Raw genomic sequence first — 17,165 nt, 5'->3', positions numbered from 1 at the left:
CATTGTACTGCTAACGGGCATATGCTATTCCAAGCAGCTATTTAGCTTCTGAAAACAGATTTTTTTTTTGTGTGGGTTGTACTTACTTTTAGGTTCGAGCCGAGGCTGCTGTGACACTTGGCTACATGGCGCAGCTTTTGAGTAAGCCAAAGCTGGAAGAGCAACTGCCAAAACTTCTTCTATCTCTGGTTGTACTGCATCGAAAACAACATGACTGCTTTTCTGTCAGTAAGGTAAGAAATTTTACAAATAAAGATTACTTTTATGGCAACATTGTAAAGGCAGTCGGCCTCTGTTAATTTGACATTGGCCAATGTGTCTTTTATCTAATTCAGCCATGCTCAGAAGCAGGGGTGGATTTAAGGGAGAAGAGGGGGGTTGCCCCCTAGTCGGCGAGAAATTTTGCATAGGAAAATTATGTTGTCTATTTTTCCAGAAAAAACGTCAAAAAAAAAATGCATAGTTAAATGGAACTCCCCCCCCCCTTTCCCCTCCAAGAGCGACCCATAAATCCACCCCTGCTCGGCAGTCCTAACAGGTGCCTGCTTGTGCTTCAGTATGGAAAGAAAAAGAAATCTTTCTACCTCAAACTTGTACTGCAGGTTATTGAATGGAACAGAATCACTGATGTATGGATGACAAGTGTAATCAGTTATGCTAAAGGCATTATTAAAATACTACTATATTTTTTAGAAGTTGCACAGCCTGTGCCTCTAAACAGTTCATGCGAGCTAAGCACACTTTAGGCGCCTTTGTATTGCATGTGCAGACAAACACAAAGGAGAAGTGCCCCAACAGAGTTTGGGAGGCTGGAGGGAAGTCTCTGAGAAGGGAGTGAGTGAATATTTAAGGGAGAAACAAAGCATACAATGAGTTTCGAAGCTCTGAGGCAGTGTGTGCCTACACTTGCTATTAGTTAATGAGCCTCATTAGTTACAGGTCTCTGTCTGCTCACAGGCTGACTGAGTCTAAACCATGTTTGTTTTTCTTGGGTAACTCCATCCACTGACCCGAGCACTTACAGTAGCTGGCAAAATGCATTGAATTTTTTAGGTCAAATGCTTTCGAGCCGCTTGTGGGCTGTCAAAGCTGCTAGGGCATTGATCAAGCAGCTCTATGGTAGTTGGCAGATGAGACAGGCAAGGAATTCATGTAGCCGTTCTAGATGGACTACAAATAATGCTGTTTTATGTGACATCTCATTTGATCTTTTACGTAATACACATGACCATTCCATCTAGTTTATGTTATTGTTTCACTTCTGCATCTCTTCTGGCAGTTCTTGTTGTGCCTATTTAGGTATGCTGTTTTTTTTTTATTGTTTTACCTCCTAAGAGCATGGATTTTGGCTTGTGCTGCTTTCTTTCTAGCATTTGCTTTCACTTTAGATAGTGGTGGAAGCAAGTAGTGCTTACTTCAGATTCAAAAAACAAGCACGTGCACTTAACTGATTGACGAGTTCAGGGCCTCAGCTTTCTATCCTTTCTTGAGAGTGGCTGTGAATTCCAGCACAGACTGCTAATTGAACTCTCATGTGTATGTCAGTATTGAGTCCACAGTGTGCACCATTGTCCCTGTGTAAAGCACGATCGTGCAAGTACAAGCCCTTCAGTACGCACTGCACTATGGGGAAGTGCACATGCTTCAGGAAATGCTGAAAAGGTTGCTAGTAGTGCACAAATCCTCAAACGTTCTGTTTGACACAAGCCTCAAGCGCAAAGCTTATTGGCTTGGGGATAATAAACAATGCCATGTCAACGGCCATAGCCATACCCTAAGATTACCACCTTTCGTTTCGTTGCATGTGCTTGATGGTGAGCCTGTATCATAGCTGGGGTACACAGCTGAGATGTTCATTAGTGGCACCATGTTTTCTGCCTTCTGTGTCAGCTTCAGCTACTGTAGAACCAGCTACAAATGTGTTTGAATGTATGTTGCTGTTATTGGCAGACAGCATATGGTCGGATAAAGCAGCATGCTAACTAGTATGCAGGCAACAGGCCTTCAGTTTCAGAAAGCACTTACATCCTTTCTGCGAACTGTGAACAGATGTTCAAACATGAAAAATTTTGTGTGCTTGCAGTAGATTCAGTCATTTAATGTTTATTTGATCATGTTTACTCTTCAATGAATTGAAGGTGGCAGTTTTGGTGTGCAGCTTTATACTCCGCCCAAGTATTCATTGGAGCATTTGCAAAGTTATGAAGTGTGCAGAGACGGTATTGTTGTGCTGCTGAATATAGTGCCAGTACGAAAGTATCCTTCATAATTCATGACATACGCAGTTATTATATATAGTGGCATTAGTATGATTCCATGCATGAAACAAAAACACTATTTTAAGTGATTTAATCCAAATAATTCAGAATATTTTTTGGTGACAAGTAGTAACATTAAGAAAGTGTTCCCTGCTTCTTCACATATACAGTAAAAGCTTGTTAATTCGACCTTCATGGGACCGAAATAAAGGTTCGAATTATCAAATGACCCTGAAACAAAACTAACAAGAACCACTTGCATCACGGTAAATTTATTTGGCGAAAGACTATACTTGCTTTTGAGATGACAACAGTGTGACAATGGCTAATTTTAGTGGTGGAGCTCTACCGCTCCTGTGTTGCCTCATAAGCGACAGTGTCGTATGTGAGGCAGTTTCACTGCACACAGTGTGAACGGCATGTGACGAGCATGCAGTTTCCGCGCACTGGAAGAACGGCAGAACCACGCAGACAGAAATACTCAGTGGCGCTGAAGTGGCGAGAAAAGAAATTGGGGTAGAAAAGACTATAGACACGTGCTAATTGGCACCCAAACTCATGTGTGGCTGGGCTTGGTTGGCTGGCTGATGTTAGTCGGCATGAAGCTTAGAAAAACAAAATTGAAACTAGTATGCGGTGTGACTATTCTGGGAGGCAGGGCATCCGTCTGTCATCACATCTGCCGTTGTGCACATGTCAGAGGTATGCCAGCGACTCCGCATAATAGAATTCTGGTTTGAATCGGGTTATTTGGATGATTTCTTGTCGCGCCAGACATACTTGGACACGGCCTTCCTTCGTGAGCCCATTTCATTCGAATTAGTGAGTGTGCGACACCATAGACTTAAATGGGCATTGCCAGGACTGCACCAGCAGTTCAAATTATCCAGATTTCAGAATCAACGGGGTTTGAATTAAATAGCTTTTACTGTACCTTGGTAAATAACTCCATAAAAGATGCACCAATTGCTATATGTAAGACCTCTAACTTTCTGCGGTGGGAAAATTTTGGGGATACAGAATCAAGAATGTGAAATCTTGCGGGAAGCCTAGGACACGTGAAAGAAAGGTGCAAGTTTATTTTTCGAGCACATGCCTTGCATACTCCACAGGTCCTTCTTCTAAAATTGAAGGTGGATGTCATAACTCAGCATCAAGTAATGTTTCCCGCTATCTTCACTCAAAGAATGGCACTTGTTTGATACTAGACCTCCGTAACGACTTAGTTATCTATCTGTATCAACAGAGTGTATTGTGGTAGACAGTTGTTTGAGAGGGCGCGCCGCGGTGGCTCAGTGGTTATGGTGCTTGGCTGCTGACCTGAAAGACGGGGGTTCGATCCCGGCTACGGCGGCCGAATTTCGATGGAGGCGTAATTCTAGAGGCCCGTGTACTGTGCGATGTCAGTGCACGTTAAAGAACCCCAGGTGGTCGAAATTATCCAGAGCCCTTCTCTACAGCGTCTCTCATAGCCTGAGTTGCTTTGGGACATTAAACCCCATAAACCATAAACCAACAGATGTTTGAGAGAAATGGAAGGGAGTGTGGAGGTCACTTCTTCCATTCCAACTGAGAAAGGAAGGGCGTTAAAATCTTTACCTTGTTCATCTTGCTTAGAAAGAAACTGTGTGAGGTCTCTGTAACTGGATTTAAGTTCTCGAGCAGTTTTCAGGTAGATTTGCTGCTCAGCAGCTGGGTGTTGTGCTGCAGTGACGGCATAGTGCTGTATTGGCGAACCTGCGAACCTGATCTGTTCACGCTGGCCTGGGTTCGAAACCCACTTTGGGAGAAATTTGATTTAAGAAATTTTATTTTTCTTTCCTGGGTTTTCGCTCCGTCTGGTGTGGGCAACGGCAGTGTCGGATTTTCCACCTCGTGAGCCATATAATGTTTTTGCATTAATAATCAAGCCAGAACCGAGGATTGGAGGAGGGTAGTGCTCTGGCTTTTGCGAAATTAGCATCTAGTGAATAGAATTTAATCAAGCCTGTCTCATAAGGCAGTTGTAGTGCATTATCGGTGATCCACTTCTTTTTACTGCAGTAAGGCACTCATCAGTGATGTTTAGCAGCAAATATGACCGCACCATTCCAGCTGCCATATCACATCGAGGCTTTTGTACCAGGGTGGAGTTCTACTCCTGCTATTACCACGTCTGATCTCACTGGTGTTACTGCTCTATAATTGTAGATGCCTGTGATGGAAAACTGGCATCTTCACGCTGTTGTTGTTTGAATGTTTCTTTATGATTCAAAACATCATTGTTTTATCTCTTCACAACCATATTAGCAGCTACTGAGAGCAGACAAGCTGTTGACAAGGCACAGGAAATGCCTTTAAGATATGTTACCCTCCTCATTGGTTGAGGTCTGTAGCTTTCACAGCATTTCAAGCTGGTTATGAGGTGGGGTGTAGGTATGAGCTCCATGCAATGGTCCTTGTATGCGGAAAATATTTTCATTCCAAAATGATTTCAAAATAAGAGGTATGAAGATGTGTATGGTACTGTTTTTAAGTACATCCCAATGCATGTTTGCCTCTTCATAGAGCAGAATGTACTAAGTGCCATACACTTGCATTATCTCATTTCATATGAAAATTAATAGCAGCTAGTGCAAGTAAGCATTCATAAAACTAGCCATCTGCATAATCACAGCGGAAGCGCATCCTCAAATATGATCTATTAAAGGCCATGTTTGTGTGGTCTGCACAGTATAAAATTTTAACATTGAAACATGTATAGTGGTTGGACTGCATTCCGGAAAATATGGTACTTTTTTTTTTTCTGTGTAAGCAGTTCCACGTGTTGTGCATTTTTTTTTTTCTTTTAAGGGGTTGTGCCTAGTTTTAGAAGCAGCCACTGAGCACAAATGCCAGGCACTGGAGCAGCATCTGGATGCCATAAACAACTCACTCTTTGTACCGGTGAGGACTTGACTATTTGCTCTTTTTCATTATGTGTGCAATTGGCATATGTGATCTTCTGTCTCCTTGTATGAAACTGTGATATACTTTCTTCTGAAGAAGACATGGGTGGGCTTAGAGGTATGGACTGTGATAATAGATTACGTGTGTTTATTAAGAAAGCAGAAATTACTGTGAAACTAGTTTGCAAATTCTTTCCGTGTATTGTGCAGGTTTGCAGCCCACCAGACTACACGGAACCCGCAAGTGTTCGAAACTACAACGAAAGCCTGCGCTGTTTTACTGTTATAGGTAGGTCATTGTGACGTTTGCTTGTAATTACAAGTATATTGTGTGAACTTGGATTCCTAGCTTTACGCTGATGAGATTTTTCTTTCATTTATGTGTTTTAAAAGGCTGAAGTTATTAATTTATAGCCTCAAGGACTTGACTGATAATGATTATATGGTTTCTGGATATGTTTGGCATTTCACCAAATTTCAATTATTACATGGTGGTCACGTTCTTGTGACACCACTTTTCTGTGTGCACAAACACAGAAGGGTGGCATGTGTGACATGTAATCTTTTTTTTTTGCCTATTTTCGCTGCCTTCATGGTTGACCTCGGTGTAAAGAATGCTAAGTCTTATTTTTGGACAGTTGCGCTGCTCATCTGATGAACTTAATAATTCTCTATAATCTTTGTGCTGTTTTCTGTTGAACACAAGCCACCTGCAGCCTCTAGGTGCCAGTGTAATAAAAAAAAAAGTCTGACACACATATGTAAAGTACATTTCTGTGGCTTGTGTTCAAAAGAAAGGCCCCTGTGAAGCTGAAAATGCTTGGCACTGCTATCTGAACAGGTCTGGGAAAGGATTAATGAAATAATGAGAAACTGTTTGAGCAAGTGCAGTTTCTGATGTCTGCCTGAAGCTGAGCAAAGAGAACATTATGTGAATGACAAGCCTGTGCCTTCGGCAACAACTGCCTGGATGAGCAGCATCGCTGTCTAAATGGGGCAAAGGTTGCATTCCAGTTCATTGTAATGAATGGCAGCATTGAACATTGCAGAAATTGCAGCATAGGTGCAGGAGGGTAAAAACATTGGTTTGAAAATGTTGGGACACACCCTAGCAAAAGCTGCTCACTGTTTTTAAAAAGTGAAAACACTCTAGTGTTTTATTTTAGATTTGTCTTTTTTCATTTTCTTTGTGGTGTCAGATCATGTTTTTTTATACATGTTCTTGCATTTTTTTTAATATATGTGAGCTTCTGCTGTATAATACAGGAGCTGCGAAGTTTGTCAGTTTGTGCAATTTGGGACTGTGACCAAACATCAGTCTTTATGATTAGTTGTGATGCGATGCCTGGCGTGCAGCTTTCTTTTCAAACGTGATTTATTTTTGAATGAAATAAATATACAATGTAACTTTGCAAAGCTTTGCATCTTCCTGCTTAGGGAAGCGGCTTGCTGGTGTTGCTTGCCGCTGTCACCTGTGTGACATTGTCTCCACATGAGTGTGTGTTTCATGCAAATTTGTGGTTAGTTTCGCATTTTTGGTGAGATTTTTCATTTGCCATGTTTTTCATGGTTTCTGTGGTTCCATGCAAGGCTCACAACATGCCTCTCTTCATCATTTGGGAAGGGCTAATAAGGCTATTTAAGGGTTTTCATGTGGATTGTTATATTGTCCATTCCAGCAAATGGCACACATGCAACAAATATTGAATTAGTAGTCTTTTTTTTTTTTTGTCTCTTTGCTTGTCACCTTCGCTTGTCCACCCAACTCCCACAAAGCCTTAAGCGCTGTGCAGAAACATGCTCTGGCAACAGGTGTTTGGCAGATTAGTTGGAAATTATTGCTGTATGCTTTATCTTGTGGGCCAGCTTCGTATTCAAGCAGTAGGCTATTGCTTTAAGCTTTCTCGGTGGTAGAATGGTGGTTATAGAAATCCACATCATATCCACTTTAACGCTGCAAAAGGTTGCACAATAAGTGAAGTGTTCTAGACAGCAGGAACTTTGTTTGACCTCATTTGTAGCCTCCTTTTTTCTGTATGAATTTTTGTAGCAATAGCAGGTTCTGGTTCGATGGTCATTTGCTTTTGTGCTTTCATCCATTAAGCTACAATGTTTCCGGACAAGCTGACAGCCTTCCTACTGATGAAAGTGGAGAATGGCAATGAGAAAATGAGAATCGGAGCTTTGACAGTGCTAAAACACATTATCAACTCTGCTGGGACTTCTGAACAAGGTGATCTATTCTTTCTTGTGTGTGTGTGTGTGTGTTGTGCTGAGTTAATATTGGCTGCTGAAAACAATCTTTAAAAGAGCCAAGTGCCTGAATCATGCCATGATCACCTTGAATGTACTTGGTTGGTTTGTGTTCAGCCAAGTTTTGGCTAGACACTGAAAATCTGTGACATGCTTGTATCGAGGTCTAACTGGCCAAAGAAGTAACTAGCAACTCTTGTTTTTTTTAGATGTGAAGTCTTCCATGTGAAAACAAGAGTGAGGAGTGAGGAGTAAAGGATTTAGATCGCACACTAGTTCTAAGCTTATTTTAAGTAACATTCTTCTGAAACACTCCTGTCGGTCTCTTCCCACTTTTTTTTTTTTTTTGTTGCAAGTTGCTCGTCTTTCATATGTGTGTGTGCGTGTGTTTTGTCACTGCGACTGTTGTTTCATCACTGTATATGAAATGCCACCGTTCTTTGGTTTCCTCATGCAGGAGGGGAGGAGAGTGCATACTTGAGTGCAGTTTAAAGAGAGAATGCTGAAATGTAAAACACGTGTTCTTATGTGATAAGTTGCACATTGGGAGTGTTGCACATTGTTGTGCCTTGGGCATGTTTTTGTGTTTTGCCTTCCTGCTACTTGGAACCCAGTAAGACGGAACCCCCCCCCCCCCCACCAGACTAATGGCTGTGTTAGCAATGTTTCTAGCCCCCCTAGCTGCACTGACTCATTCTTAGCCACTGTGGGCATATATGATCAAGTCCTTGTTGCAGCTAACCAAGCCCAATTGAGATAAGCACTCCCATCGATATGTATTTAGTAGGGGTGTGCGAATATTCGAAATTTTCAAATATAATTCTAATATTATATTTTTAGTATTCGTATTCGATTCGAAATCCAAGTATTCGTGTTGTCTCGAATATTCGACCCGACGCGAATATTCGTATCTAGCCGAATATACATTGTGAGCACCGGCGTTCATTTCGGTCCGCAAGCCCTATCGACAGAGACATAACAACAAGGCGGTGCCCAGAGCAATGCGCGAAAATTCTTCCTCCAAGGGCCATGCAGTAGCTGACTGCGCTGGTGAGCTCCTTTGTGGGTAAAACTGCGAAGCTGGTATAGTCACAGCTGTGCACGAAGTACCTCGCAATACGTGCCAGTTCAATGCCAAGTGAGAGGGCATTTTCTGTGGCTGGAGAAGTCGTTTCAGCTAGAAGGGAACTACTTCTGCCTGACCATGTGGAACAGCGGGTTTTCCTTCACTACAACCTTTTATGTTCATCCCAGCAACATGCGTTTGTGCTGATGGCAAGCTGGCCTTAATTAATGCTGCGATACCAGCCATCTTCTCTGGTATTTTCATTCTTCTAAGAATAATGTACGAGTCTGATAATTTTTGTGCAGCCACACACACCTTTTGTGTTCATTTAATCATCGATAGTTTAACTGTGATGTTCTTGGGTGCTCAAATAATGTTTTGTAGTGGTTAAATGCGTCTGTCTTTGATTATTCGATATTCAATTCGATATTCGGAACCAAGTATTCGTATTCGATTCGTATTCGAAAAATTTGATATTCGCACACCCCTAGTATTTAGTAAATGGTGCTTCTTTGTTATGTTACTAAAGGTCATGCAAATTTAGCCCTGCCAGGTCATGGTGTAGAGCCAGCTAGTCAGCATTAGAGGTTGGAAGAATAGCATTTAGTTCTAATAGCGGATATCAGCAATAAAGTAGCAGTTGAGCGCTGCCTGTTGCTCATGCTTGTGCAGACTAAGTGGTAACATGGGCTGTCTGAACCAAAACCTTGTTATATAACTGAGTAAGTAAACTTTGATTTATGTGCACTCGGGGCAAATATCCTAAAATTGAAAGGTATAGTGCATGAGCCACACATTCAAGTGCAGACTGGAGCACTAGGTTCCTGGCTGGTTGCTCAGGGTGTGTGTGACAGTGCAGATTTTTGGCAAATTTGGCATTCCTCAAACTTTACAGGCCTATGGCATGACCTGGGCACCATCTCTTTAAGAGCAGTATGTTGTAGAAAAAAACTTTTTTTGACTCCATCTTGCGTGTATTTTTTTTTGTGTGTGTGGCAGGAGACTCAAATTTACCCTTTCATTGGGAAATTTTTGTTTGCTTCATAATTTAAGCAGTGCATAGTAGCTTGTTGCTATCAGCTTCTGTTAAGGAAAGTTTGCTTTGAGAGCATGGTTTCATATTTTATTTCACCATAGGCATAGGTGTGCACAAGGGGGTCTGGCTCGTGTGTGCAAATTAGGTCTTATTCAAGCCAGATGGCCCACATATAAAAGAGAGCCCTGTACTTGCTGTTGCCATTTATGCTGCAATATTATTATTAATCCCACACGATTATTATTTTCTATGGAAGAATTACATTTTTTTTGGTGGGGGGGGAAATAAATGCAGCACCCCTATGCGCTCAGAAGTCGCGTATAGTTTATCTTGGCTTGTTTGTTCATCAGAGCAGTTTCTGTACCAGTAATTAACAAATTAAAGGAGCCCTGCAATGCTGTTCAATAAAGTTGCAGTATGCCTGGGATGTTTAAGGATGCCTCTTTATGGATATCCTGCAGCAAGGATTTTTTGTATGCTTTTTGTAGAAGCTGAATTACCTGCATTCTCAGTAACATGCCGTGCTCTTGTTTTGACGTGTAGCTGCATACTTTTGTCTAAGGTCTCTTATTGGTGGTTTATTTGTCAGCGCAAGTTCAGTGTTCTGACTGGAAAGTGCTAGCTAACCTTCATTTTTCAGGATTTCTTATTCAGCTTAGCAAAATCAGAGGTAAGTATACGCTGTGCCTGATGCATTATTTTCTCATGTGGGAATTAGTTGTAGTTGTACCTAACTAACAAGAGCATGTGGTAGCCTGAAAAGTACATAGGGATTAGTCTGTAGTGGAATATAGCTACTTTTTGATAACATAGCCCCAGGCCATGCCAGGCTGCTGAACAGATGTACGGTATAAGGGTGGGTCCCACACTGACCTGGCTGGATCATGTGGCTGTATCATGCGGGCAGATAGCCCGCATGATACAGCCATATCGCTGACGGTTAATGGGCACGGTAGGCAAAGAGTTAAATTCCACATATCTGTCCCATTGTCACTGTGTTCTTGCGGCATAATTTAAGCAAAACTTTGCAGGCTGAGATAAATGATAAATATGCTTGCTGAATGTATTTGTGTTAACCTGACAACCAAGGGCTGGTGGAATCCAAAGTGTCTAAAATCATGCACTCACACATACATCCTTGATAAAGTTAGTAATAAAATTCCAATAAGGAAGGGTGTCAGGCAGGGAAAGATGATCTCGTTAATGCTATTCAGCACTTGTTTACAGGAGGTGTTCCAAGGCCTGGACTGTGCACAGTTGGGGATAAGAGTTAATGGAGAATACCTAAGTAATCTGCAATTCGCTGATGGCATTGCCTTGCTGAGTCACTCAGGAGATGAACTGCAAAGCATGATCAATGAATTAGACAGGCAGAGCAGAACAGTAGGACAGGCAGAACGTACAAAAAACCAAAGTAATGTTCAACAGTCTTGCAAGGGAGCGCAGTTCACAATTGGTAGCAAGGTGCTGGAAGTGGTAAGGGAATATGTCTACTTAGGGCAGGTAGTGACTGCTGATCCGTATCATGGGAGGGAAATAACTAGAAGAATAAGAATGGGGTGGAGCGCACATGGCAGGTTATCTCAGATCATGAATGGCATGAATGGCAGATCATGAATGAACCCACTAAGTTGGAACTACTTGTAAAGTAATATAGTACTATCAAGGGTAGTAGTCTGGAGGCCACGTGAAGAATGGCCACATATAGAGTTGCCACAATGCATTCCAGCACTGACTGGCAGTGCAACACGTAGCACTGATGCCAGCACGTGCATGTCTTTTGTTCTGTGCTGACTTGTTTTGCTGGTCTGTTTGGTATAACAGTGACTGCTTGACAAAAGAGGGATGGGGTATTGCTTCCACTGCAGTTGCACTTTTTTTCTGTGGAGGTGAATTGCCAGAGGCCCATGTACTGTGTGATGTCAGTGCACGTTAAAGAGCCCCAGGTGGTCGAAATTTCTGGAGCCCTTCACTACGGCATTCCTCATAGTCCGAGTTGCTTTGGGACATTAATTCCCCGTAAAACCAAAAAGAGAAAAAAAAAAACTTTTTCCTGAGTGCCCAGGAATTGACACAGCATTGATAATGAATGACATGGGCTGGTCTTTTTAGATATTGTTGTACGATGCATGGTAATATGGGAAGCATTTTTTTCATGTTTGTTTTGAACCTTCTTCTCAGTAATGTTCTTGCTAACTAGATCAGTCTGCACGGTGAGCCACTGCACCCTGATCGCAGTCCATTGATGACAGTCCATTCCAAAAAACAAGTGTGTAGCCACACTCAGATAATTGCAGCAGGTTGAGCTAGTGGATTGTAAAAGAAACAAAGAGTAGCCGATAAATATTTAGGCATTGAACAACATGGGAAGATGCTATGGTGCTGGTTGTGGTAAGTGGCTTTTAATACAATTGAGCCTCATTATAACAAAATGGTTATACCGAAATAATTTATATAACAGAAAAATGACGATTCCCCTTGGAAGCTCGGTCAACACGAGCTATAATGAAGCTGCCACTATAACGAAGTAATCTCTTCAACTTCGTTATATCGAGGTTCAACTACTTCGTCAGCATCCCATCAGGGGTATTCTCTTACACTATGGGACATCTTATTGATATACTGCATACACAGTCATCTTACTTATTCCCTATCATCATAGGGAAATACATACCAGATTCACCTTCTGTGCCATTTACAAAAATGAGCCATTCACATAGTTACTTAATAATCGACCACTTCACACGTTAATATTGTACCGCTAGACCTGCAGCGGACATGGCTCTTTGTGGCTGAAAATTGGTAAAAAAATCTGAGTCTTTGTCTTTTTGTTTTCGCGATCCGGAGGTCTTTCTGCTGCTATCTACGAAGTTTGGTTGAAAACACCACCTAATTTGTGCGTTGCAGTGTTCCAGAAATGTGAATCTGCATGTGGCTCTTTAAGATTAAATTAGCAGGACATATATCATGCTTATAATAATGAACTCATGATTAATTACATTCATCTTCTACATCTCTCAAACACATGTATAACCAGATTTTCTAAACATGATAAACTGCTTCTTCCAAAAGTTTATAATAATTATGTTAAGCAATAAGTGTTCTTTTCAATGATATTATTTTGGAAATCTTACCCACTGACATCGTGCACCTCACGCTGATTTCATCAGTCATTGAAGAGGTACTTTTACTAACTGCATTGTCATAAGGAATATTCATGCTTTTACTTACTTTTCATTGGTTCTCACTTTTATTGGGAATTTGTGCATTTTGCAAATGATTTCCTTCCTCTTTTACTTTGCATTGTATTCTTCTCTAAAAAAATTTAGGGGGAGCACTTGAGTCACCTACGTGCAGCTAGGCAAAAGCCTTTATGCCATCCTGCTGAGCTCTCTGGAACGCTTCTAATTCTTCACTGTGTGCATTTGTTTGGTGTTATGCTCGTTATAACCGATTTTGTTTTACGATACACTACACCTTCATTATATCCGGTGTGTTCATCAATTTTGAGTTACGACATACTACACCATTGTACAGTTAATTATTAACTCATTAGCCATCTTCGCTATACCTGGTACAAATTTTTCGTTATATCCGGATATCTACTTTCTTGGTGCCAACATATACAGCGCAAGAATACAAATCGTTTGACACCACTTCGAATGTCCTACGTCGATTAGTTTGGCCATAATAGATGTTTGAAGCTTCAAGAAGTCGCGGTTTAAGGAACCAATGATCGTGTGTGCAAATTCCTGTGATGGGCTACACTTTGATTCGACTAGTAATCTTATGCTCCATAAGGCACTAATCGTCTGATACCACTCCGAACATTCTACGCCAATTAGGTTGTCCACAACTGTGCCAGTGGTGTCACCCACTGGTCCCACTTGAACTCCTGACACACTGGAGTATATATAAAGGAAGGAAGGTATACTACCATATGTGGGGTGCTGCTTTGTTTAATATTTAACTAGGTTTGATTGACAGCTCGCGCGGAGGTATGGACACTTACACCACTCACAAGTTTCCCTTCATGATGTATATGTCGACTTGTGACTTCACATGCTTGATTGACAAATTCGCGTGGAGGGACGGACACACTGGCGAGTCTTAGGCCTAATAAGGCTTTCGCATTAATAGCGATAACACTCTTTCTATGCTAGCTATGTATTTGTAGTTATTGTTTTTATTATTTTGTATTCTTTGTTATGCATCTATTGTTAACAAATTTATTCATAAGCTCCTTGCATTGCATTTTTTTTATTTTAGGATTAGGATCTCTTTGTGCACTTCTTTAATTTTGCTGCCTCATTTTTTGTATTATTCATGCACTTACCAACAGGAGGTCCCCCTGATGGTGGACACCTAAGGACCTCCTCCTATAATAACTCATATCATGAAAATAAAAATAAGATAAAATCACAATCAAAAGAGGAATGATTTACAAGCAGAAATGTATAGTGCCTCATTTTTTTTTGGGTTGGGACTTCAGTGCACAGTGAGTTACATAGTTAGTTTCCTTTGACACCATGTACAGTAGAATCTGAATGATATGATCATGGTTGATACAAATTTCAGGATGATACGAATTATTAAAGTTCCCTGGTATTAGTGCATTATGTACAATCTGCAGAATTTGGGATGTTCCGAGCACACTCCTGCACCACAGTGGATGATACTAGCACATAAGCCGCAACCACATCCTCGAGCACTAAGCGCTACCTGCACATAAACATAGGATAGGCAGTCGCGTGGTACGCACTGCATGCAGTGAGCTGTGGTGACGGCCATGAATAAATTTGGTCTCTGAATGATTGCATCCGTGTGATTGCATTTCCATTTGCGCGAATGCATTCCTGTGCTTCTGCATTCAGATTTTGTTCGATTTGAATGATAACAACTTCGGATTATGCAAATATTTTTTCGTGATCCCGTGAGATTCGTGTGATCAAGATCCTCTTGTATTCCACAAAAAAGGTCTAAGTAGAGTAGTCTGTGCTGCTCAGTGCAAATGTCTTCTTGTGTTGCTTGCTCTGATGGCAGTGTGAGAGCACCTGTCTTATTGGAAGCTTTCCCCTTTTATGTCAAGCTATTGCATGTCAGATTGAAGTAGGCAGATGACCAGGCCAGCAGAAAAGAAAAAAAAAATGTGCTTGCACAGCGTGGCAGTTCATTGCCAGGAATCATGTAGCTAAGTAGTGCTAGGGTGCATTCCAGCCACTGCTTGCATGTCTCCAAACTTTTGTTCTCAACAGTACTTGCTGGATGTTGTGAGGTATAGGTCTCGGCTTTAGGTTCTAGTGCTCCTGTTGCATGTTTCTGCATGAGCTTCTACTATTAAAGGTAAAGAAGGCATGTTTGGTTCTTTTGTAGTGCACTCAATCTTGTGCATCTGCTGCATCAACCAGGCTGTCAACAATGTGCTAGTATGATTGAGAATTTTCACGTCTATCTGCCATTATCACATTAGGCCTGCTTCTTTCAGCTGTGCCATGCAAGGAATAAACCACATCAAGCAGCTTTACATGCTTGGGTGTAGTAACTTCAGGATTTGGTTGCGGGAAGCTATTGAAATGGGGACAGCAAAGTTTGTTGTCCATAACAGTGAAAGACAGTAGCTAGGTTAAAGGTGGCATCAAGTTTAGCAGCTCTGTAGCTTTCCAGGTGCAGGCCTTAAAAGGTAAGGTTGTTCTGAGTGGAAATGGGTGTTTTTGCTGTTCTGAACAAATTATCAGGTATGTTGAAAGTGCATGAAGCTGGGACCACTTGCTAAGGGTGATTGCAACTATAGCTGCATGAACTTGGGTGTGTCATTGGCCGCAACCTGTAATAGGCACTGGAGAGTAGGTAATGTTCAACAGCATACTTATTTTCTTCATGTGCTTCCTGCAAAGTGCTTCGGTAAAGTGTAGTGAATAGTGACCAATTTTACGGCTGCACAGTAAAAGACCCTGCTGATCAGCAGTAGCTATGAACATGGCTGAGGTCCATTGGTGCGCATCTCCACTTTTTCTCACTGATAAGGACTGTTTTTCTCATGAGCAATGTTTTTGAAGCAATGGGTCACATGATAATGAACTCTTATTGGTTATCACCGCTCTGCGGCCTCATCCAATGCTCACATGTGTGTGGAATGCATGTTGCCGACAGTTTTAGCAGGACCCACTCAAGAAGGGGAGATGGTTGTGCGTTATCCTTCATCTTGTCTTCATTTTTTTTCCCCTCCATTTCACTGTCCATTGGTGTCTTGGCGAACTTGCCAATATTACTGTGTCTGTATGTTGGCAGCAAGCTTGACATGGATATTTGCCTAGAAAGTGCCCTTAAGGAGCAGTGCATTAATTTGTTTCAATGTTGGTGTGTGTAATGAGGTTATTGCCCTTGGATTTGGGTTGCTTGTAGCCTAGCATAGTAGACAGTGTGTATTGCATGTGAAAAAGCATTGACTGGATGATTTTGTGGATGGCAGGCACTCAAGGTATGCTCAAAAGAAAATGATGCCACAGTTGAGAGGCCACCTAGCAAGGAAACAACATGCCAACTCACTTAATGTAATTGCATATGTGATCATTATTGCATGGAAGAAAGCAATGGAGGAGTTTGGAGAATTTCCTAGGCATTCTGAAGCTGAGCCGAACAAAGACTCTTGAAATGATGTGTGTTGTGGGCTTGATTAGTAGTCTTCCTTCATTACTTCATAGGGGTTAAGGTACATGCTGTTGGTTCAAAACTGTATAGTGTCTGGTTTTTTCTTTGTCAGTTTTTACATGATTTGCACTATGTCGCTTTGAGAATGTTTGCCCAGAAAATGTAGCATATTTGAGATTGCTACGAATGATTCTTTCATAAGAATCTAAATTGCTGCTGCCAGCATTGTGAAAACCTAGTTTAGCCTTGGGTCAGCTTTGGGATTTATTTTATGATAGATTAAGCTTATGAATGGTCTGCAGTAATTTCTGCTCTCTTTAGTTTTTATTTTCATATAAATTCTGTGGGAGTGTTATATGTTTATACCCTCGAAGCCAAACAGACATTTCAGAGGGAGTGCAACTGCTTATGTGTGAAACATGCTCGTGTGCAAAACATGCTCGTGTGCAATACATTCAGTGTTACTTCTTGGGTTGGTAGTTGTAAAAGATGGTTCACTATTTTCATTTGATATATCAGAATATTTGAATATTCTGTATACATTTTGTCTTTAATACCTTTCATGTGTGTGCATGTGTGTGCGCGTGCGTGCGTGCGTGCGTGAGTGCGTGCGTGCATGCATGTTTAATGCATCACAGTGCATAGAGGCCTGTGTAGTGAGACAATTGCAGGGAAGTATTATAACTTACCAGACTAAGCTAAGCATGGAAAACAATTCATTGTATAGTTTCTGCTCATAGTTCATGCTCCTCTCAAAATGTCATTGCAAGGCATTCCCTGCCTTATGCTAAAAAATGCAAAGTAGGAACAAAATTGTGTGCTTAGCACAAAATACTGGGGCTGATTCTATGAAGGGCAGTTTCAGTGGAGAGTTTCTAAGCAGGTAGTGCATATACTTTGTTTTATTGGGGCTAGATATCCATGCAGGCCCAGTATCGAGCAGGCAGACAAGATGGTCTCTTGCCCTGTTAAAGCCT

The 17,165-nt window shown here is 41.4% G+C and overlaps 1 protein-coding gene across 3 annotated transcripts in view; it reads left to right on the top strand.

Moving 5' to 3' along the window:
* c11.1 (maestro heat like repeat family protein c11.1) overlaps positions 1 to 17,165 on the top strand; it is a 95,456-nt gene that overhangs the window by 17,508 nt on the left and 60,783 nt on the right. For all 3 annotated transcript variants that reach the window (XM_089580482.1, XM_089580481.1, XM_089580480.1), the window contains 4 exons: positions 93 to 233; positions 5,091 to 5,183; positions 5,396 to 5,474; positions 7,290 to 7,418. In XM_089580482.1, the coding sequence (XP_089436608.1) occupies positions 93 to 233; positions 5,091 to 5,183; positions 5,396 to 5,474; positions 7,290 to 7,418 (442 nt within the window). The remainder of the gene's footprint in view (positions 1 to 92; positions 234 to 5,090; positions 5,184 to 5,395; positions 5,475 to 7,289; positions 7,419 to 17,165) is intronic.

This window comes from Amblyomma mixtum, chromosome 3 (genome assembly GCF_055824585.1).
Source record: "Amblyomma mixtum isolate Tamu chromosome 3, ASM5582458v1, whole genome shotgun sequence".
Classification (NCBI taxonomy): domain Eukaryota; kingdom Metazoa; phylum Arthropoda; class Arachnida; order Ixodida; family Ixodidae; genus Amblyomma; species Amblyomma mixtum.
This window is presented reverse-complemented; position numbering and strand designations above follow the sequence as displayed.